General features: G+C 41.7%; 1 protein-coding gene across 1 annotated transcript in view; it reads left to right on the forward strand.

The window, feature by feature from the left end:
* Atrn (attractin) overlaps window positions 1-22,915 on the forward strand; it is a 124,781-nt gene that overhangs the window by 78,783 nt on the left and 23,083 nt on the right. The window contains exons 20-24 of the mRNA XM_032904225.1: window positions 4,981-5,074; window positions 5,887-5,939; window positions 10,082-10,176; window positions 13,823-13,901; window positions 15,509-15,666. Of these exons, the coding sequence (XP_032760116.1) occupies window positions 4,981-5,074; window positions 5,887-5,939; window positions 10,082-10,176; window positions 13,823-13,901; window positions 15,509-15,666 (479 nt within the window). The remainder of the gene's footprint in view (window positions 1-4,980; window positions 5,075-5,886; window positions 5,940-10,081; window positions 10,177-13,822; window positions 13,902-15,508; window positions 15,667-22,915) is intronic.

Here is a 22,915-nt window from a genome sequence, read left to right on the forward strand (position 1 = left end):
AGGCGCCTGTAACTCACAAGTGGGGGCAGGTGCTCAGAAGTTCAAGTCCTCAGATCCCACCCTAGAGTCCTTACTGTGGCCCTTCATAGCTGACCCTAAACCATCCGGGAGAAAGTAGTCTGGCTGGATATCCCTACCCTCTCTAGGGTATGGTGATTGAGATTAAGGCAGAGCAGTGCTTGATACGTCTGCAACACTTCAAAAATGTAATTACCTGTCTGCTGTCATTTCCCACTAAGTAAAATTTGTTCAGATTGTAAGATATTCAGTACTGTCCCTGAAGAGTACTCATACGTAAAATAAATAAATACATCTTTTAAGAAAGAAAGAAAGGAAGGAAGGAAGAAAGAAAGAAAGGAAGAAAGGAAGAAAGAAAGAACAACTATGTTGAAGATGGCACAGCTCCTTGTCTTTGAGGGACACCAAATCAGTTAAAGCTAGGTCTTTGAGTTTGATATAGAAAACGATTTTAGGGCTAGCCAGTGTAAAGCAGGCATTTTAAGGCTAGAGATAATGACTTGATTAGAAGAGTTTGTCTAGCGTGCACACAGCCCATGGTTCAGTCTCTGGCACTGCATAAACCTGCTCAGTGTCACAGCCCTATAGCACTTGGGAGGTGGAGACAGAAATATCAACAGTTCAAAAGTTCAGGACCATCCTCTATTGTAGTACAGGGCCATCCTGGGCTTCATGAGACCCTGCCTTAAAAACAAAAACCAGGGGTTGGGGATTTAGCTCAGTGGTAGAGCGCTTGCCTAGGAAGTGCAAGGCCCTGGGTTCGGTCCCCAGCTCTGAAAAAAAAAAAGAACCAAAAAAAAAAAAACCCAAAAACAAACAAAGAAAACAAGTGTAATGAACAAGGGTTAAGAAGAGAAGCACTTGGAAACAAAGATCTATGGAGTGTGTCTAGGCTTCTCTACAACACATGCAGGATCTTGATGGCTTTTGAATCTGTTACCCTCAAAGAGGTACTGAGAACCTAAATGTGATCACAGTGGTTTCTGAGGGGCACCAGGCCAGATTACAGGAGATAAGTAAAGCTTGCTAATCACTGAGTGCAGCCGGGAGGACATCTCTAAGGCAAGTTAACTATCTGGATTCTTAGGTGATGTTTGGGTAAGCAGTAAGGCCCTATCTGTTGTCATACACACTCAGGCCTTAAGTCTGGGTCATGGCTACTTGAATATAAAATAGTCATCTATGAAAGGAATATTATCACTGTGTCAGCAGCCTTCACAGCAAGTGTTCATTGTGCGGGAATCCTCCTTCCAGTCAGTCAGAAGCTCAAGCAGGTGGGGGTCAGGGGTTCTTTGTCCCTGTAATTTTCCCTGGCTTTCCATCTTGGTTCAAACATACTTACTTGTTAGGTAGTTATAAGAATGCTAAATATCACTGAATAAAATGTGTTTATAACTTTGTGGTGACTTCCATTCAAGAACTAGATGCCTTTATCCCCAAATCAAGTGGTCTCCAAAGTCTTCCAGTGAGATGTAGCCTAGTGGGGAGCCACATCTTGTCTGTGCTGATCTTAACGAGTAGCCTGCTTATATCTTCAGGTGACCACCCTTGTGTCCTCAGCTGCCTCTAATAAAATCACATTTTCCTCTGTGGTCTCTACAGGCTCCTTGTATGATTGCCTGGGACCTTGCTGTACTTAGCAGAGTCCTGATTCATAATAAAAAGCATTAGTTTTTTGTTTGTTTGTTCGATACTATTGGTAAGAATATATATTGAGCCTTGACATGTCTTTTTTTTTTTCCTTTTCTTTTTTTCGGAGCTGGGGCCTGAACCCAGGGCCTTGCACTTGCTAGGCAAGCGCTCTGCCACTGAGCTAAATCCCCAACCCCTTGACATGCCTTTTTAAATTAAAATTATTTTTACAATAGTGCTTTAGCCTTGATGTGTTAACTGCTTACTGTTTCAGATGCCATACATACATCTTTTAATCTTCATTTCAGTCCTGAGATGGATAGCATTACTGTCACATCATTTAGTCAAGGAAACAGGTCTCAGGTTAAGTTTCAAGTTTCATACTCAGAGCTTCATGGAACACAGGGGACTCAAGTGCAAGCAGACTGACAAGACTGGGTTTTACTAATTCAGTAAATCTGTGCTCCATGGAGGAAGAGCTTCTGACCATCGGATGCATTCTGGTGACCTCTGCACTGTTATGTCTGAAAGATTTCTTTTAGTGATCTTATTTTTCTCCATCTGGACTTTTTTTCCAACTTAAGAAATTACTTATTTTACTACTACTACTACTATTATTATTATTATTATTATTATTATTATTATTATTATATTTTTTACTTATTTGCTTTACATCCTGCTCACTGCCCCCCTCCCTGTCACCCCTCCCACAATTCTTCATATCCCCCCTTCCCTTCTGAGCAGCTGGGGACCGCCCCCTCTGGGTATCTCTCCACCCTGACACATCAAGTCTGGGTGCATCCTCCCCCACTGAGACCAGACAATGCAGCCCAGCTAGAAGAACATCTCTCATGTACAGGCAACAGCTTTTGGGATAACCCTCATTCCAATTGTTCAGCACCCACTTGAAGACTAAGCTGCATGTCTGCTACATATGTGCAGGGAGGCCTAGGTTCAGCCTGAGTATGTTCTTTGGTTGGTAGTTCAGTCTCTGAGAGCTCCAAGGGTCCAGGTTGACGCTGTTAGTCTTCCTATAGAATTCCTATCTCCTGTTCTTCTATAAGAGTCCCCAAGCTCCATCCAACATTTGGCTGTGAGTGTATGCCTCTGTCTGAGTCAGCTGCTGAATGGAGCCTCTCAAAGGACAGCCATGCTAGACTCCTTTCTGCAAGCATAACAGAGTGTCATTGGTAGTATCAGCGATTGGTGCTTGACCATGGCGTGGGTCTCAAGTTGGGCCAGTTATTGGTTGTCCATTCCCTCAGTATTTGCTCTACCTCTTGTCCTACATTTCTTGTAGACAGGATAAATTTTGGGTCGAAAATTTTGTGGGTTTTACTGCTGTGGACACCCACTATGACCAAGCCAAGTCTTATAAAAGAAAACATTTAATTGGGGCTGGCTTACAGGTTCAGAGGTTCAGTCCAGTATCATCAAGGCAAGAACATGGCAGCATCTATGCAGGCATGATGCAGGGAGGAGCTGAGAGTTCTATATCTCATCTGAAGGCTGCTAGCAGAATATTGACTTCTAGGTAGGTAGGATGAGGGTCTAAAAGCCTACTCCCACAGTTAGTGTCCCTGTCGTTCCACTGGGGTTCCTGCCTGGCTATAGGAGGTGGCCTCTTCAGGTTCCATATCATTGGTATCATTGGTAGTGATGCTGTGAGTCACAGTTAAGGTCACCCACCATTGATTCTTGGGTACCTCCCTTATCCCAGGTCTCTGTTTCATTGTGGAGATGCCCCCCACCTCTCCACCCACATCAGTTGCAGATTTCCATGCATTCTCATGACCATCCTGTCCCTCCTCACACCTGACCCTGAACCCCTTCATTCCCCTCCCCATCCTATGACTATTTTATTCCCCTTTCTAAGTGAGATTCCTCACTTGAGCCTTCCTTCTGTTTAGTTTCTTTGGTACTGTGGAGTATAGCTTGGGTATCCCGCTTTTTGTGGCTAATATCTGCTTAAAAGTGAGTACATACCATTTGTGTCCTTTTGGGACTGAGTTACCTCACTCACTGATATTTTCAAGTTCTATTCATTTGCCTGCAATTCATGATGTCTTTGTTTTTAATAGCTGAATAGTAGATGTACCACATTTTCTTTATGAATTCTTCAGTTGAGGGACATCTAGGTTGTTTAGGACATCTGGCTATTACAAATAAATGAACACTTGAGCAAGTGTCTTTGTAGGATGGGGGCGCATCTTTCGGGTATAAGCCCAGGAGTGATATAGCTGAGTCTTGAGGTAGAGCTATTTCCAGTTTTCTGAAAAATGACCAAATTGATTTCTAAAGTGGTTGTACAAGTTTGCACTCCCTTCAAACCAAGCAAGTGAAAGGTCTATATGACGAGAACTTCAAGTCCCTGAAGAAGAGATGGAAAGATCTCCCATGCTCATGGATAGGTAGGATTAACAAAGTAAAAATGGCCATCTTACCAAAAGCAATCTAGAGATTGCAATCCCCATCAAAATTCCAACATAATATTTTCATAGACCTTGAAAGAGCAATTCTCAACTTCATATGGAAAAACATAAAACCAAGGATAGCCTAAACAATTCTGAACAATAAAAGAACTTTGGGAGGAATCACCATCCCTCACCTTAAAGCTGCACTACAGAGCAATAGTGATAAAAACAACAACAAAACCTGTGGTATTGGAACAGAAACAGACATGCTGATCAGTGAGATCAAATTGAAGATCCAGAAATAAACCCACACACCTAGGGATAATTTTTAAATAATACATTTCTTCAGCCTAATGCTTTTCATTATTCACAGGAGAACAAGAGTCAACAGCAAAGGGGAAGGTGAAACAAGGGTGGCGAACACCACAGGGCCTCTCAAGTGTTTTTTTGTGACCAGGGAGCCCATCAGTTCTGAATGCTCAGGAATGTGTGTGGTTCACAATGTAGCCACAGTAGAGAAGAGCCCCGAGGTGAGACAGAGGGCGATCACCACAGGTCATCTCCACAGGGCAAGGACCCAGTGCATGACGTACTAGAAATGCTCTTAAATATTTACTGAACAAAGAAACAAAGTGCTGAGTCCCTCACAGATGGAAATAGCAGCTGCTTCAGGTGGCAGCAGAAAATAGCTTTTTTCTTTCCTCCTACCTTGAATAGTAATTAATCTAATGTTGTCTTTCTATTATTAGAAATAGATTATTAGCTGAAAAATAATGAATCATACTCAGTGATTTCTCTTGCTTTAGTCTGTCTTTGCTACAAATCCATTTCAGGGTAAATGGTTTTGTCTTAATCGCACTCTATGGTAATAATCTGTCGAGCCAGTTGTGAGCAGTGTTCCTTTCCTTCTTCTCAGCATGCAAGTGCAACGGGCACGCATCACTGTGCAACACCAACACTGGCAAGTGCTTCTGTACCACCAAGGGCGTCAAGGGAGAGGAGTGCCAGCTGTGAGTACCACTCTCTGTACCTACCCCCAGTGCAGGCCAGGGCCTTGCAGCCGCCTGAACCTGAGGGCCACCTGCTGGCCTGTGCTTTGTTGCCCAGGATTCCCAGGGTCTTTGAGTGCATTAGTTTACCCTTTTTGCTTCAGACAGGTTATTTCAGTTACTTTTCTTTTTTTTAATTTATATATTTTTATTGGATAGTTTATGTATTTACATTTCAAATGTTTCCCCCTTTCCCCCCTTCCCCATTGCAACTTATAAAATAAAGCCTTTAATTGGGCTTATGGCTTCAGAGCATTGGAGGTGTATATTGAGTTCCAGGCCAATTAGGGCTACATAGTAAGACTACAACAATCAATTAATCAATAAATGAAAGGTAGGAAGGAAGGAAGAAAGGAAGGAAGGAAGGGGGAGAGAGAGGAAGAGAGAGGGGGGAAGGAAGTAAAGAAGGAATTAAGAAAGGAAGAAAGAAAGGAAGAAGAGAAAGGATAGAAATGAGACAGATGCTTGAAAAATATTTCAGCTGCACTTTAGAAGAATACTCAATCCACACAAAAGTAAAAACGTTGTTTTCCATATGTGTAGTATCTAGCATTATTACACGTGTGCTAGCCTTGTGTCCTTGGGCAAGTGTTTATTTGTTGTTCTTACACTGTTGCTGGTGTCAATTGCTGAGCAGTTAGAAGAAACGTTCATGAAAGTAAGAGAGTCTGTCCCAAACAATGGTATAGTCAATGTAAAAGGATTTACTTGGTTTAAAAATAGAGATTCTGTGCTTTAAATAACAATAGAAAATAATTTCTTTTTTTCCCTAGATGTGAGGTAGAAAATCGATACCAAGGAAACCCTCTCAAAGGAACATGTTACTGTAAGTTTTTATAATTCTTGTTTCTAGAGAGTAGTTGAGCAGAACTACATTGCTGTCTTTATCATGGTCAGAGAATAGTAAATGCTTAAACACTCATGGTCATGTCCCTGACATGGTGAACACTGTTCTAATTATGGCATGGTTTCCGCTAGTCTGTCCACAGCGGTGAGCAGGGCCTCGCTTTCTTGGCTGTCCTTGTTCATTTCCTTGGAAGCATGTTCATTTGCCATTGCCTAGTGTAGCTTATCACATCTAATTTTCAGACAGCCATGAAAGAATTTCTAAAATAGAGATGAGTTTCACCATTCTCTCTGGAGCTGATTTGTATTCATTACAGCTTACAAAGAAGTAAATAAAACACCAAATTAATACCTTGGCATGAAAAGTGAATCTGGTAAAGTTGCCTGCTTTATGACACATATACTTTTCTCTGTGAGAATCTACATAGTAGGTTCCAGATTTTAGAGCAAGAGAAGGAATTAATGTTTGACGTATGCAGCATAATGGTATATATAAATTGTAGAAGAAAATGGATGGTTCGTGACTTGAAAAGACAAGAAAAGTACATGTCTGTAGCCTGGGCAGTTCTTAAGTTGTGACCTTTGAGATCTGCTTCCTAAGCAGCTAGGCCCACCAGGCCTACAGCATTCATAGCTATGATTCTAAAGGTCATTCATCAAACAAAATGTTAATGCGTGTTATATTAAAGTTTCAAACTTATATCTTTAAAAATTGGGTCTGCAAATACAGCTTAGTAGTGGAGTGCTTACATTGCAAGGTCCTATGTTCAATCCCCAGCACCCAAAACAAAGCATAAAAAAATTCAAAACAAGTTGACTGTATGGGCACATACTCATAACCTCAGTCTTGAGATACTGAGGCAGGAGGACCATTAGTTTGAGGCCTGTCTGGACTACATAATATGAAACCTTTCTCAAATATTTATACTTTTTTCTTATTTTATGTTTATGGGTGTTTTGCAACATGTATGTCTGTGCAATGTGTACATGCCTGTTGCCTTTGAATGCCATAGAGGATGTCAGATTTCCTGGATCTGGAGTTACCAATGGTTGTGAACTTCCATATTGGGTGCAGATAATGAACTGAATCCTCTGGAAAAGCATCCAGTGCTACCTAACCCCTCTCCCCTGCCCCTATTTAAGACAAAGGTCTCACTGTGCAATCTCAGATAGTCTAGAACTTGATTTGTAGAATGGTTGACCTTGAACTCATAAAAATCTGCCTGCCTCTGCCTCCTGAGTATTGAAATTAAGGTTGTATGTCACCACACCTGCCTCTATGACTTCTATATTTGATAAAGATCTTTTGACTAGGAAGATATAGAGAACACTTTTAGAACTGAAGAAGACAGTTAAAGTTAAAAGAAAAAAATGAAAACTAGCACTGAAGAAAAAATAAGTTTTAAAAATAGGCAAAGATTCACTAAAGTAAATGCGAGTGAAGAATATTTATAAAGAAATAAGTGCACTAAAAATACTTTACATCATTATATTGTCATGGATGTGCTATATAACCACACAGAGAGATACAGGCCTGAAATGACTATAATCAAAAGCTAACACCAGCCTGGGGTGGTGGCTCAGTTGGTAAAGGTTTTGCTGATACCCAGGACCCATGCTGAAAGCCAGCTGTGCTGGTGAGTGCTTCCAATTCCGGCTCTGGGGAAGTGTGGCTCACTGACTAGTTAAAGAGAGGCACTGTCTCAAAAAACAACGTGGGTGGTACCTGATGAATGGTACCTCAGGGTGACCTTTGCCCTGAACATGTGTACACACAAAAAGCTAATTCCATGGTTTATTAGAAGACAAATATGATCTGGTTTTCATGAAGTCTGTTGTAATAAGCCTTCTTTGGTTAATCATATTTGGTAAAAAGAAAAAGAAAAAACTGACCTCACCAGACAGAAAAAGGATAGAGTGTTTTAGTAGATAGTTCAGATAGTTAGAATCATCATCAAAACCTGTAAGTTGAACTTATCAATTGTTAACTTCCCTACCCCATGCTTCCTAGTAGTTACAAATTCTGTTTTCTATTTGTATGACCCTGGGTATGGCAACTTAATGGAACCACAGTGTTTGTCTTTTGTGTCTACTTAATAATAGATGTGATGCCTTTGCCTTTCATCCTGTTTAGCACAGTTCAGAATTGCCTCTCTTTGGTGCTAGACACAGAGCTGAGCAGTAGAGTGCTACCCTGTGTGCACAGGCATCTGATTCAGTCCCCAGCACCAAAAACGACAAACAGCAGAGAGGCTTACTTATACAGCAGGACAGATCACCCTGCATTGTGCCTGTCATTCTTCTATCAGGGGACATGGTGTTGCTTCTGCCTTTTGGTTGTTGTCAGGAATGTTGTAAACATGAGTGAATATACACCCAGAAGTACAACTGGATGTGGTAATTCTGTGCGTGGTTTTGACTTTTGAGGGATTGTTATCACTGCTGCCACAACACCTTACAGTTCATTACATTGCCAAAAGCCATGCACAAGCATTTCTATTTTTCTACATTCTTGTTGACACCAATTTTCAATTTTCATTTATTTTGTGGGTTTTTTAAATGGTAGCCATCATAATGGACATGAAAAAGTTGCTTGTTGTAATTTTGGTATTTGTATTTCAGTAATGCTTGGTGTGATTATCTTTTTATATTCTTATTGACCATTAGTGTATCTTTCTTGGAAAAACACCTCTTCGAGGGTTTTACTATATAGCTTTGGCTAGCCTCAGTTTCCCACTGTCTTAGGTAGGGTTTTCCTGCTGTGAACAGACATCATGACCAAGGCAACTCTTACAAGAGACAACATTTAATTGGGGCTGACTTACCGGTTCAGAGGTTTAATCCATTATCATCATGGCAGCAAGGATGGCAGCATCCAGGCAGATAGGTGCTGGAGGAGATGAGTGTTCTACATCTTGATTCAAAGACAGTGGAGGAAACTGTCTATAGCAGGCAGTCAGGAGGAGGCTCTCTTCCACATTGGGTGGAGCTTGAGCACTAGGAATGTTCAGAACCCACCTCCACAGTGACACACTTCCTCCATCAGGGCCACACCTCCTAATAGTGCCACTTCTCATGGGGCCAAGCATTCTCAAACCACCATATCCACCTACTTCTGCCTCCTGAATGCTGGGATTAAAGGCATATGTCACCACATCTGGCAATCTCTTGCCCATTTTATTTATTTATTTATTTATTTATTTATTTATTTATTTATTTTTATTAACTTGAGTATTTCTTATTTACATTTCGAGTGTTATTCCCTTTCCCGGTTTACGGGCCAACATCCCCCTAATCCCTCCCCCTCCCCTTCTTTATGGGTGTTCCCCTCCTCACCCTCCCCCCATTGCCACCCTCTCCGCAACAATCACGTTTACTGGGGGTTCAGTCTTAGCAGGACCAAGGGCTTCCCCTTCCACTGGTGATCTTACTAGGATATTCATTGCTACCTATGAGGTCAGAGTCCAGGGTCAGTCCATGGATAGTCTTTAGGTAGTGGCTTACTCCCTGGAAGCTCTAGTTGCTTGGCATTGTTGTTCATACTCTTGCCCATTTTTAAGCCATATTATTATTGTATTGTACAACAGACTTTTAAAGTTGATAAGTTTGCAGCAATAGGCATTCTTTGAAACTGCATCACTTATTTATGACTGTTTTCTTCCTTTCTAGATTAAAATAGTAAGGCATATTCAAGTTAGAATTATCCCTTTTCCCAAGAAGTCCTGGTTTCTGTTATATCATTAGTGTACATCTTTGTATCCTTATGTAAAGAATACCATGTATCATCACTCAGTATTTATAGATGAGTTAGATTGGAACCAAACCCCAATCAGGGTCTTGGTAAGGAAGGTCTCTGGAGTAATTCAAAGGATGCTGCAGAGATTTGGTTTCTTATGAAAAACCCATGTAAACTGGCCATTAGTGCACATACCTGTGCTTCTTACACTCTGGAAGCTGAGGCAGGAGGATAGGTGAGCCAATACTCTTTCATAACTGTTGAATTTGTGAGAAAAATAAATTGTGCTTCCAGAGACCTGTTTTATTTTGTATCAGTGCTTATTGTTTGTGTGTGGTGTGTGATGTGCCTGACCATTTTCAAGTATGTCTTCTTTCTTTCCACAGATACCCTTCTCATTGACTATCAGTTCACTTTTAGCCTGTCCCAGGAAGACGACCGCTATTACACAGCCATCAATTTTGTGGCTACTCCTGATGAAGTAAGCTTTTCTTTTAAGCTGTCTTACTTTGTGTTGAATTTTGTACGGGTCTTTTTCTTGGTCATCCTGGACAAAAATACTACTTAGAAGCAGACAGTATCAGGGTGGGAATATACAAGGTAATCAGTTTTTTACGTTTTTTTTTCATTTACTTGTTGATAGTTTTATATGATTATATAATGTGTTTGATATTCAATCTGTTACCTTGTTTTGTCTCTCTCACATTTAGTCCCTCCTCTCCCCACCAAGTCACCTTCCCTTCCTCTCTTGTGTATGTGTATGTGTGTGTGTGTGTATGTGTATGTGTATGTGTGTGTGTGTGTGTGTGTGTGTGTGTGTGTGTGTGTGTGTGTGTGTGTGTGTATGTGTGTGTGTGTGTGTGTGTGTGTGTATGTGTGTGTGTGTGTGTGTGTGTATGTGTGTGTGTGTGTGTGTGTGTGTGTGTGTGTGTGTGTGTGTGTGTGTGTGTGTGTGTGTGTGTGTGTGTGTGTGTGTGTGTGTGTGTGTGTGTGTGTGTGTGTGTGTGTGTGTGTGGTGGGGAGTAGGGGGAGGGAGTTTACTGCTGACCGTAAGAGCCTGGCCGGCTGGGAGGTTCTTTACTGGAGCATGAGCATTACCCGTGACTACACCACTGAAGAAAATGACTCCCTCTCCTCAGGCAGTCTTGACTGCCAATACATCCTCAGGGATCAAGATCATGTTTAAAGTCTACATTTTATCTTTTATCTACTCAGAAAGCAAACATTACTGAATATTTCTAAGTAGTAGAATAATGTTCATGATAGTCTGTTTAATATTAAATTAAGAGTTTGTTTCTAATTACAAAAAGTTTTAGAAGATAGACAAGACAAAATTTTTGAGTGAACAGTTTTTTAAGGTTTATTTTTATTTTACTTAATATGTATGAATATTTTACCTTCTTGTATACCTGTGCATCATGTGTGAACAGTGCCTGTGGAGGCCAGAAATAGGTATTAGATTCCTGGAACTAGAGTGACATCATTGTGAGCCATTGTATAGGTGCTGGAACCAACCCAGGGTCTTCTGCAAGAACAGAAAGTGCTCTTAACTGCTAGGCCATTTTTTAGCTGCCAAATGTGAACAGTTCTTTAAATAAATATAAGTGATCTTAAATTAAATACTCTATGGGAAAAATCTGTAGCTGTACCTTACTTTTTAAAATTATTTTGTTTTATATTTATGATTGTTTTGCCTATATGTATGTGTATCTGGTGCCTATAGAGGCAAGAAGAGGGCATTGAATCCCCTAGAACTGGAATTACAGATGGTTGTGAGCAGCTATGTGGTTGCTGGGAATTGAACCCTGGTTCTCTGTTAGGGCAACAACTGCTTTTAACCATTAACCTATCTCTTTTGCACGTAGGTGCATTGTTTGATTGGCTGCATGAGTTGTGTATGAGGGGTGTGTGTGTGTGTGTGTGTGTGTGTGTGTGTGTGTGTGTACACATATATGTGTCCATGCTTCTGCCAGTGAAGGCCAGAGGTCAACATCATATATCTCTCTGTTACTTTCTACCTTATGTTTTGGAAGCAAGGTTAGGTAGACCTCTGGGGTCCTCCTGTCTTCTCCTCAGCACTAGGACTACAAGTGCACACTGTCATACCTGGCTTTTTACACAGGTGCTTCCGATCTAAATTCTGGTCCCCATGCTCGTGCCGTTTCCTAGGCACATTGCCTGGATTCTTTTCTTAAGATTTTAGGAGGAGCTTATAGCAAAATACCACAAGTGAAATTTACTACTGCCTTAGTCATAAGCAAATATCGAAGGTTCAGTCTTCCAGGGTGTAATTGATAGTGTTCATTTTATTTTTTAAAATAAACAAGTAGCCATTCATGTTAGCTATATCTGTGGTCCTATCGTTTGTGAGATGGATGGCAGCTCAAGGCCAACTTCAGCTACATAAGTAAGGGAAGACCAGCCTGGCTATATGGGACTCCATTGTAGAATTTTTGTAATACTTGTTACAAGGTAGCTGATGATCATGAGAGTTTTAGACATTTCTTCATTCCACTGGGTTTTTTGTGTGTGTTTTATGACAGATTTCTTACTAGATTTATCTGTGTGTGTGTGTGTGTGTGTGTGTGTGTGTGTGTGTGTGTGTGTATGTGTGTGTGTGTGTAGTTGTTAGTGGTCAGCAGATACTTGCTAATTGAACAAATAAGCATAGATCTGTCCTTGCAGAAGAAGACAAAGGGGAAAAAAGGGTTTTCTTGAATGTAATTCCTACTTTGTGAAAAAAACTTCTCATTTGGAAATTACATTTTGAAAATAGGTATTGTAAATGTTTCCATTGTGGTTTGTGGTATAACTATCAGGTGACACTTTTTTAAAAGAAAAATGTTAACTTTCTAACCTGTTTTAAATACCTTTTTAAACATGAAGATTTCCAGCATGGTTTGATACATTTGTAAAATATAAGGACACGGGTCAGGCTCTAGCTGCTCTGTTTACACAGAATCCAGATTCCATTCCCAGCACCACTGCAACAGCTCACAGCCTTCTATATTTCTAGTTTCAGGGCGTCTGATGCTCTTCCCTCCCTGACTTTCTCCAGTACTAGGCATGCATGTGACACACAGCATACATGTAAACAAAACCACCAATACACATAAAATAAATGTTTTTCAAGAAACAATATAGCATCTAATTAGCTTGCAAAAATAATTATTTGGTACTGTCTTAATTACGTTTCTATTGGCACGACAAGATACCATGACTAAGGCAACTTATAAAAGAAAGCATTTAATTTGGGGCTTACACTTCCACTGGCTTAGATTCTATGAGCATCATAGCAGGAAGTGTGGCAGTAGGCAGACAGGCATGGTGCTGAAGCAGTAGGGAGAGCTCACGCCTGACTTTCAACTAGAAGACAGAAAAAGAAAGCGTTAACTAGGATACAGACATGGGCTTCTCAAATCTCAAAGCTACCTTCTAGTGACACACACCTCTTCCAACAAGGCCACACCTCCTAATCCTTCCCAAACAATTCTCCCAATTGAGGACCAACCACTCTTATGAGTCTATGGAGGCTGTTGTCATTCAAACACCACTAGCCCCAGGAAAGATTTGTTATTGAGATTTCAGTGAAAACTAAAAACAGCATTAGAATTTACCTGGCATAGCCAGCAGTGATCTCTCTGTTCAGCTCCACTGATTCCTTGGAGGTAAAACTCAGTCATTAAAACCAAGAATCAAAATGTAATGGGCACTTTAAATTGCTGTAAAGGAAAAACAAGGTTTTCAAAGCCATAAAACCATACTCAGAATAACTTTAGTGAGGGAAACGTTTTTATTTACTTACTATTATATTATTTTAATTGCATATTAAATTACTACTAACCATTTCTGACAGAGGGCAAAAAGTGAGGGTCTTTTCATGGAATTGATATCTGATAAAGCACCAGATTCTCCCCAACTCTGGGATGCAGATGGAGTTTTAACTTCAGTTTATTGCTTGTATTAAAGAAAATTGACAAGAAATGTCATGTCTTAACAAGCATGAGTTTCTCTTAAGATGTAGAATAGTCTGTAATTAATGTGTTTGAGAATAGTAAGAATCATTGTTGTATCTTAAAATCTGGAAGGTATTAACAGTTTTCTAATCATGTGCATTTCTTCCTCAGCAAAACAGGGATTTGGACATGTTCATCAATGCCTCCAAAAACTTCAACCTCAACATCACCTGGGCCACCAGCTTCCCAGGTAAAGACACGTGTAGAGGAACGGTGGATTGGGAAGTGTAGTGTAGGAGTTGGGGAAGGAGGCTCTGAAGATGGATGAATGAGTTCAGAGCCCACCTCTGCCTCTTAGTAGCCACAGCACCTTGAGCAAGCATGTACAACTCCTCTCTAGACCTTAGGCTACTCAGGGTGAGGAATCACAGTTCTTGCCTCCAGCGCTGCTGGTTCAGGTTTGGTGGATGGCTGCTCCCTGCTTTTCTACCACCTTCAAGCACTGCGAGTGTCGTTACGTCTGTGCGTCACAGGTGAAAGATTAAAGTGACTCATAGTTTTAAGAAATGAAAACTCTTTAAATGAAAAGGGATTTTAATATGTAGAGGTCTCCATACTTTGGGATAACTTCTAAATGCACAGCTTTCCCCTTCCTGTTTATCTTACAGTGACTCACTAAAATTCTGATGGCCCTAATGTAGCAGTCAATATAAAGAACCACTCCATAACTTGGTAACCCTGTAGACAGACCTAGGTTTGAATTTACCTGCACTGTGTTGAACCAGTTCTCTTCTCTTTTTAAATTGTTTTTTAAGTTTGTTTGTTTTATTTTATGTGTGTGTTTGCCTTTGCCTGTATGTGTGTAAGTGGACCATGTCTGTGCAGCGCTTGAGAGGCTGGAGGAGGACATCAGCTCCCTGGCCCCAACTGGAGTTATAGACAATTATGAACTACTACATCAGTGCTAGTAACTGAACCCAGGTCTTTTGAAAGAGTAACAAGTGCTCTTAACTGTTAAGCCATCTCTCTCTAGCCCCCAAGTTACCTAAACTTTCTGATCCAGTTTCCTTCTTTATAAAATGATACAGTGAAAATAACTTCACTATGTACAGGGATATCCAAACTTTTTATATTACAACACGACATCTATAAGTATATTGGGCCTCATTCAAAACTATGCCTGAATTGTAGACTGTTGCAAGGAATAATGAAATAAAGGAGGTGCTTGTTGTAGAGTTTGAAGTTTACCTTCATACATAAAAAATGTCTGTTTTTTAGTCTGTACATACTCATATTCTTAGCCAGTGGAGTATATAAATGTGGTAGAATCATTTAGAAATGGAGTTACAGAGGGTATAATAGTCCTGAATGCAATAGTAGCTGGTAGCAGAAAGAAGGCCTCAGTGGCTGCTTGAGTGCATTCTCTGTCGAGACTTGAGGACCTTTCTGTTTAGGAAGTGATAGACAGTAAGTGTCCCTCCCTGCACAGGGGCCTTGAGTGTTACCATATCCCACAGTGGGAAGAGGGAGTACAAAGGACTCAAGGTTTCATGTGCAAAGTGAATGCTAGTGTCTGTTTTATGTGTATGATTGTTTTACCCGCATGTATGTCTGGCATCACTTGTATACCTGGAACCTATGAGACAAATTACTTAATTTATTGGGACTTCAGTTTTTCTAATCTGTAGATGGCAATAGGAAGAAGGTGTGAGGGTTAGAATATAGCTAAAAAGGCCATATTCTTTTGACACTGTAAGCACTCAGTAAACTTTTACCCTCATAGTAGTGAGGGAAGATCCTTTCTGACTGTTTTGCCCCCGCCCTAAGTCTTTATTTTCATTCTTTGCTTTCTTCTAGCTGGAACCCAGACTGGAGAAGAGGTGCCTGTTGTTTCAAAAACCAACATCAAGGAATACAAAGATAGCTTCTCTAATGAGAAATTTGATTTTCGCAACCATCCAAACATTACTTTCTTTGTTTATGTCAGTAATTTCACTTGGCCCATCAAAATTCAAGTAAGAGTTACTTCTTAACGTCATTCGGGTAAAGATGGTGACATACGTCTCTTTAGTGGAGACTAAATCCACTGGTTTGGAATCTGTGGTGACGGAAAGATCCGGTGTTCTTTGCCTTTGCCATGAGACTGTGAGTAGCACAGGAGTGTGGTTCTAGGTCGGAGAGATGCTCAGTAGATGGAGCACTTGCTACCCAAGCACAAGGACCTGGATTTGCACTCGCAGCACTCTCATAAAAAACGGGACATGCAGTGTGTGCCTGCCACTCCAGACTGGGAAGCAGGAGACATCAAGATCCCTGGGCTTGCTGGCCAGCCAGAAGCTGGATCCGTGAGCTCTAGAGTCAGTTAGACACCCTGTCTCAGACATAAGATAGAGATAACTGAGGAAGACACTCATGACCTCTGGCTTCTGTCTGCATGTGTACATATGTATAACTTCACTCACATACACTCAGAGAAAAGATTCTGGTGAAGAAAGTTTCAGAGCACTTTTAAAAACATGTTGGAAGCTATGCAAGGTAGTACACTTTTGTAATCCCAGGATGTGGAAGACCAACGCAGGAGGATCATCCTGAGTTTGAGACCATAGGAAGACCTTTTCTCAAAAAAAAAATGAAAGAAATCAAATTGATTGGCATATAGTTATGTGTTTATTTTTGAGTACTTGCTATGTAAAAGCCTTTAGAAATACACAGTTTTAATTATGGAATTGAGTATAAATAAAACAAGTACATGTATGTAACTAATAAAGTACAAACAATGACACATAAGCTGTCAGAGTGTTGGGGTTGGGGATTTAGCTCAGTGGTAGAGCGCTTACTTCGGTCCTCAGATCAGGAAAAAAATAAAGATGTCAGAGTGGTTTCGTAGTTACAGTGTAGTCCATGGAGGAAGCAGTAGGCAGATGAGGTACTGTGTAAACACATAGGCTTTATTTTTCCACAGACAAGGGTTGATTCTTGGCCCATGTGTGACTCATGGAGCCTCTCCAGTTTGCAGATTCTCTCTGCCTGTGACTTCAAGGATAGTCACATGAATTAGTGTTGCCTGCTATGACCTCTGATGTTGTCAGCCTGGTGTTCAATTGGACTTTTTGTACTCATGTCCTCTGAGTCCTTGCCTCCATACTTTGTGGTCCTTACTTAATTTTTCGGGAATGTGCTGTCAAGGAAGTGTAGCTACTTGACAGGGTCTTCTGTGTTTTCACCCTTCAATTCAGAAGAAGTTAGCACTGATTGTCTAGCCTGGGTTTGGAACCTAGGTCTCCCAGGTATGTCTTCACGAGACCCTGGCTGATGACAGGACGGGCTGTTTTCTCCACTGCAGCCTTTCCTGTCTGGCTGACCCCCAGGCCTACTCCTCTTCACTGCTTCCCCCACTGCTCAGGAACAGTTGCTGTCCTCTGCAGCCTTTTAGGCAAAGACTGCGCTCCACTTTTCTATTCTCGATTGCTCATCCACCAGCCCACAGTATAGCTTCTTTCTTCCCTTACCTGGAAACCATCCTGTTACATATAACCCACATGAGTCACTGTCTTGTGTTTCTCCCTTCCTTTCTCTATTTTCTGGTCAGTCATTTTGGGAATTAACTTTGTTAAACATTGGGGTGTCTACAGTTCTGGCCTTAGTTATCTTCTTGTTTCATTCCATAGAGATTCCTGGGTGACTTAATCCTGTGCCACACCAGTATTCTTGGTGCCTTGATATCTCCCCCTGGATATTCACAAACTTCCTATGCTCAGTGTGTAGTCATTCTTATTAGCTTAGCCCCAGCATCCTGCATGTTCCCCCTATTCTCCCTGTTACACAGGCCAGGCCTATTATACTCCTGCTATAAATTCTATTTGGGCATAATGTATTTCCTCAGTTCACACAGTGGATTCAGTTTGATTTTACATCTAAGAGAATATCCAATAATTTTCCTTCCCTGTCCTTGATAGGTTTTGATATCAAGGCTGAGTTAAACTAATCTAAAATTTTTAGTGTATGTGAGTGTATAGGTGAGAAGACAACTTTCAGGTCTCAGTTCTCTACTTCCATAATTAGGGGACAGAAGATCAAACTCAGGTAATCAGGCTTGGTAGCAAGTGCTTTAACTAACCTGAACTAACCCTTAATGACTACCATACTTGTCCACACTTTCTTTGTACCTAACTATTGTAGCATCTGTTCTTTACATAAGAGCAGATTTTTGTAAACCAAATAAGAACTATTTTTGTAAACTAGTGTCAACAGCAATACCATTCCTAGTAGTACTAAGGTGGAAATAACCCAAGCACCAATCAGCAAATGAGAGAGAGAGAGAGAGAGTGTGTGTGTGTGTGTGTGTGTGTGTGTGTGTGTGTGTGTGTGTGGTGCAATATGATGCAGTCTTTAAATGAAGGACTCCGTAGTAAGGCTAGTACATCTGACATGGTCTGGAGGACGGCTCTGTATAAAAATGCCTGAACCCCGACCCACGTTGAATTCTCAGAGCTGTACAAAGGCAGACGTGAGTGTAGTGGGGGCATGGGGGCATCCTTAGCCCCAGCACGCTGCAGCACACTGAGCAGGAGTCAGGAGGATGGGATAGACAGTTTAGGGGCAGTCTGCCCCAGGAACTGAGTGTAGCCACAAAACATGGCGGCAGGGGAGAGCTGCCTGCTGAAGCTCTGCCCGTAGGACAATCTAGTCACAAAAGGACAAGACGGCTCTGATCCCACATATGCGAAATATCTAGAATCCACAGCCCATGGAGTGAGGACATAGATTTGAGATGGGCAGTGACTGGGGGACAGAAAGTGAAGTCACTGCTTCTAGATTATTAGAAAGTCTGTGTTCAGGGAGACGGGAAATGTCGAAGTAGATATTTGTGTTATACACAATTGTGAATATATTACTGTTACTTAATTTTACACTTTAAAAGTGGTTTGAAAAGAGGCTAGAGAGGTGGCTCAGCAATTAAAAGCACTTGTTGCTCTTACACAGGACCTGGTTTTGGCTCCCAATGTCAACATGGTGGCTCAGAACCATCTGTAACTCCAGACAATCCAACACTTCCCTCTGACCTTTGTACATGGTATACATATCTAAGCCTGGCAAAGTACTCATACATGTGAAATAAGTATTTTTAAACGTTTTAAGTGATTAAGGGGAACAAAGAGCAGTGACAATCACTTATAGTTTTAGTCCAGGGGGTTAGGATCTCCTGGGAAACACAATAAGATGACCCAGAAACAAATAAGAAAGATAAAATGGTAAAAGTTATCTTATATCTTATCCCAGTTTAAAATAAGTTTATACATACACACGCACACACATAAAGATGTTATGGGATTTATATGAGAAGACAAAACTATCAAACAGATGTAACAGTTTGAACAGGAAAAGAATGGGAGCAGCCTCTGTGGCCAGTGCCAGGGCTTCTGTCTCAGTGCCGTGACCCAGGCAGGCATTCTGGTAGAGGCTGGAGAGTGACAAGGCTAGGAATGTAGCTTTAGAACCCAGAAGTGAAGCCATATAAAGATGAATGCAAAGGCAATTCAGTGAAGGACGGCACACCCATGCACTTGAGAAATGGAGACTGAAAGATCAAGATTCAAGGTCCAGCCTTTCCAACAATAGTTCTGACACTGATGGCCAACCATAAATGAATAAACAAACTTGTATCTAAACGTCACAGGGCTACAAAATTCACCTTAATATGTCATCAGTCTAAATGTCGATGGAAAGCTAGAGGCCATAGAGAGCTCAGCTGTAAGCATGGCTGCTCTTGCAGAGGACCTCGGCTCCATTCCCAGCCCCACACAGCAGCTCACAACCATCTGTACCTCCAGTTCCAAGGGATCTGATGCCCTCTTGCGGCTCCAAGGGCACCAAACACACATATGGCGCACATGATAAATATTTAAATAAAAACAAATAAGTGACTAATCTGGGTGTGGTGGTACACCCAGTAATCTTGCACTTGAGAAATGGAGACTAAAAGAGCAAGAATTCAAGGTCCAGCCTCGGCTACCTGAGACTTTCTCTTAGTTATGTTTTTCTTGATGTGAAGAAATACCATGACCAAGAAAACTTGTACAAGAATGCATTAACTGGGGTCTTGTTTCAGAGGGTGAGTGCATGACCATCATGGCAGAGAACATGAAAGCCAGCAGTCAGGCAGGCAGGGAGCTGGAGCAGTATCTTATAACTTACCCACAAACCGCAGGCAGAGAGAGGGGTGGGGGACGGAGACTGAGCCTAAATGAAGGCTTTTGAAACCTTAAAGCCCACCCCCCCATGGCATATTTCTTCCAACAAGGCCACATCTCACCACATCTCCTAGTCCTGTCCCAAACAGATCCACCAAGTGGGAAACAGACATTAAAATATATGAACCTGGGTTGGGGATTTGGCTCAGTGGTAGAGCGCTTGCCTAGCAAGCGCAAGGCCCTGGGTTCGGTCCCCAACTCCGAAAAAAAGAAAAGAAAAAAAATATGAACCTATAGGGGCCATTCTTATTCAGTCTACCATAGACCCTGCCTCAAAACACACACACACACACACGCACGCGCGCGCGCGCGTATACATACATACTAAAGTGTTCTTAAATGTCTAATCTGTCTTTGTTTTAAGATACGTACTTTGACCCTATCACTTCATGGTCCTTTCTTCTGTCCTGCCCACTCCTGCCAAATCCTTCTTCTCAGTAAGTCCTTTCCTTCTTTCCTATCTTTCTTTCTCTGGCCACTGCTTTTACCTAGACATTTGCATTGGGTTGGGGATTATTTATTTTTATATGTATTTATTTGATGGGGAAGTTTGTGTGCCCATGGAGGTCAGGGGACAACTTATGGAAGTTGATTCTCTCCACCAAGTGAGGTTTGGGGATTGAACTCAGGTTGTCAGGCTTGGGTATGTGCCTCTGCCCCTGAGCCGCCTCAGAAGACTTGAGTGGAGGTTAAGGGCGGCCAACCAGTGGTCATGCTGCTGAAGAAGAGCTTTTCCCATCTCTAGCTATAACTGCCTCAGGAGCCCCTCCCTATCCATGTTCCCTATACCATTATCAAGGAGACACTACTGCTGGGGATTCACCATGCAGAGCCATAGCTGTCCATGCAGAGCCATAGCTGTCCATGCAGAGCCATAGCTGTCCAGAAGACAGCATTTTGCAGTACTTTTCCCACCCTCAGGTCCTTACCTTCTTTCTGCCCATCTTCAGCAGTGTCCCTTTACTCTTGGAATGGGTTTAGGGATGAACACTCACTAAACAGTCATTTGTTCTAAGTGCTTCGGCTAGTTATGAATCTGCATTAACTGTCGCCAATGCAAAGAGAAACATCTCAGGCCAAGGGAGGAATGTTTAGGTGGTATGTATGCACAGAGTGTAGCTATATGCAGAAAGGCTAGAGGATGATTGCTCAGAGTCCTGCTCTATTATTCTGCTTTAGTCCCTTGACAATGAGACATCTCATAGGACCGGAACTAGCCTAGCTCCACTGGGAGTCAAGCCAATGACAGCATCATCTCTTCATCCCACAGGATGTGTATTTTTTAAACATGAGTGCTAGGGATTCAAACTCAGGACCTCCTGCTTGTACAGCAAGTAGTCTGCCCCTATGAATCATCCCCTCAACTTTGTAGTCTGTTTCTTGAAAGTGTCCTCTAGTTTACTGAGACTTGAATTAAGGCATGTGGCAGCAAGGAGTTCTTATCTCTCATCACCATTGCCACTGTCATTTTATCTGCATCCTGTCTTCCTGTTCAGTCCATACCATCTGGGAACAGCACTGGCCTGTGCGTGAGTCTGTCTGCAGCAGCCTCCTCCATCTGGTTTCTACAGAGCAGCCTATGTCTGGTTCTGAGCAGCAACCACAAGTGGATAGTAGGACTCTTTAAATGCTGGTGTTGGAGCTGTGCCTCGTGTTCCTCAAAACTATGAGGAGGGAATGTCCATATCCCCCATGGAACTTACACCAGAACTGAGTCCTAAGGAAACAGATGGGACAAGGAAATGTTTGTATGGGAAGACAGTATAGCTAGCTGTTTTTAGAAACAGGAGTTCAGCAGACTTGATAGTACTTGTGATCAGGAAGCTAAGAGGTGGACTGGGATGTGGCTCAGTTGAAAGAGTGCTTGTCTGACACACAGGACGCCCTGGATACCACTCCAACCACAGCATAAACGGAGAGCGGTGACACTCATGTATCCCAACACTGGGAAGGTAGAGGTAGGAGAATCAGAGGCTGCATAGGGAGGTTGAGAGCAGCCTACGCAAGGAGGCATATCTAAAATTAAAAGGAAAAGAAAAACCTGGTAACTGGTACAGCCACCATGAAGAGACTGGAGCTTAAGGATTCAGCCAAGGAACGTAAACTGCCTTCTGACGACAACTAAGAATCGCTGAATTATTTTTAAGTCAGGAAGTGAGCACAGATCAGTGTTCCAGAAAAACCTCTGTGGCAACAGTATTGATTAATGTAAGCACATGGGGCTGGGGATTTGGCTCAGTGGTAGGCGCTTACCTAGGAAAAGCCATAAGGCCCTGGGTTGGGTCCCCAGCTCGAAAAACCAAAAAAAAAAAAAAAGTAGGCGCATGTGTGTACACACACACACACACACACACACACACACACACACACACACACATCAGTACTGCAGACTAGATTGGATTTGGAAGGATCCTCTTTCTTGACACCTTCCATAGCCACTCTTCTGCACCTGTTCCCCATAGCCACACACTTGGTTCTTTATTATATAAATATTTCCTTATAGGCAATGACTATATTTATATTTTGATAGTTTCGAGATAAACTCTGTCATTGCATAGAGTTTAGTAGTTGTAGGTACTCTGTAAATGTATATAGAATAAATACAAACACTTTTTGGTAACAGAATTTTGTTCTTTTTTTCCCCAACATTTTTAACTATCTTTTTGGCAACAAGATCTCATGGTAGCTCAAGGTAACCAGTAACAACCATGGAGCCAAGGATGACCTTGAACTCCTGACCCTCCTGCCTCTCCCCTAGAAGTGCTGACATGACGGGCATGTACCGCTACACCAGCCCTAGCAATTCTGCCTTGTAAAGATACTGGTAGCTTTGTTCCCTGTTTGTGCTAAAACAATTGCTGATACTTAAAAGCTCTCCATCCCAATCCACACAGCGTTGGAGAGTTTAATCTAAGTGGAAATTTTGATAGCAAGCCTGGTGGCTCCTACCTATAATTCCAACACTCAGGAGAGAGTCAAGAGGATGGCCAAGAGTTCTGTGTCTTCTTTGGCC

Source organism: Rattus rattus, chromosome 5 (genome assembly GCF_011064425.1).
Source record: "Rattus rattus isolate New Zealand chromosome 5, Rrattus_CSIRO_v1, whole genome shotgun sequence".
In the NCBI taxonomy this organism is placed as follows: Eukaryota; Metazoa; Chordata; class Mammalia; order Rodentia; family Muridae; genus Rattus; species Rattus rattus.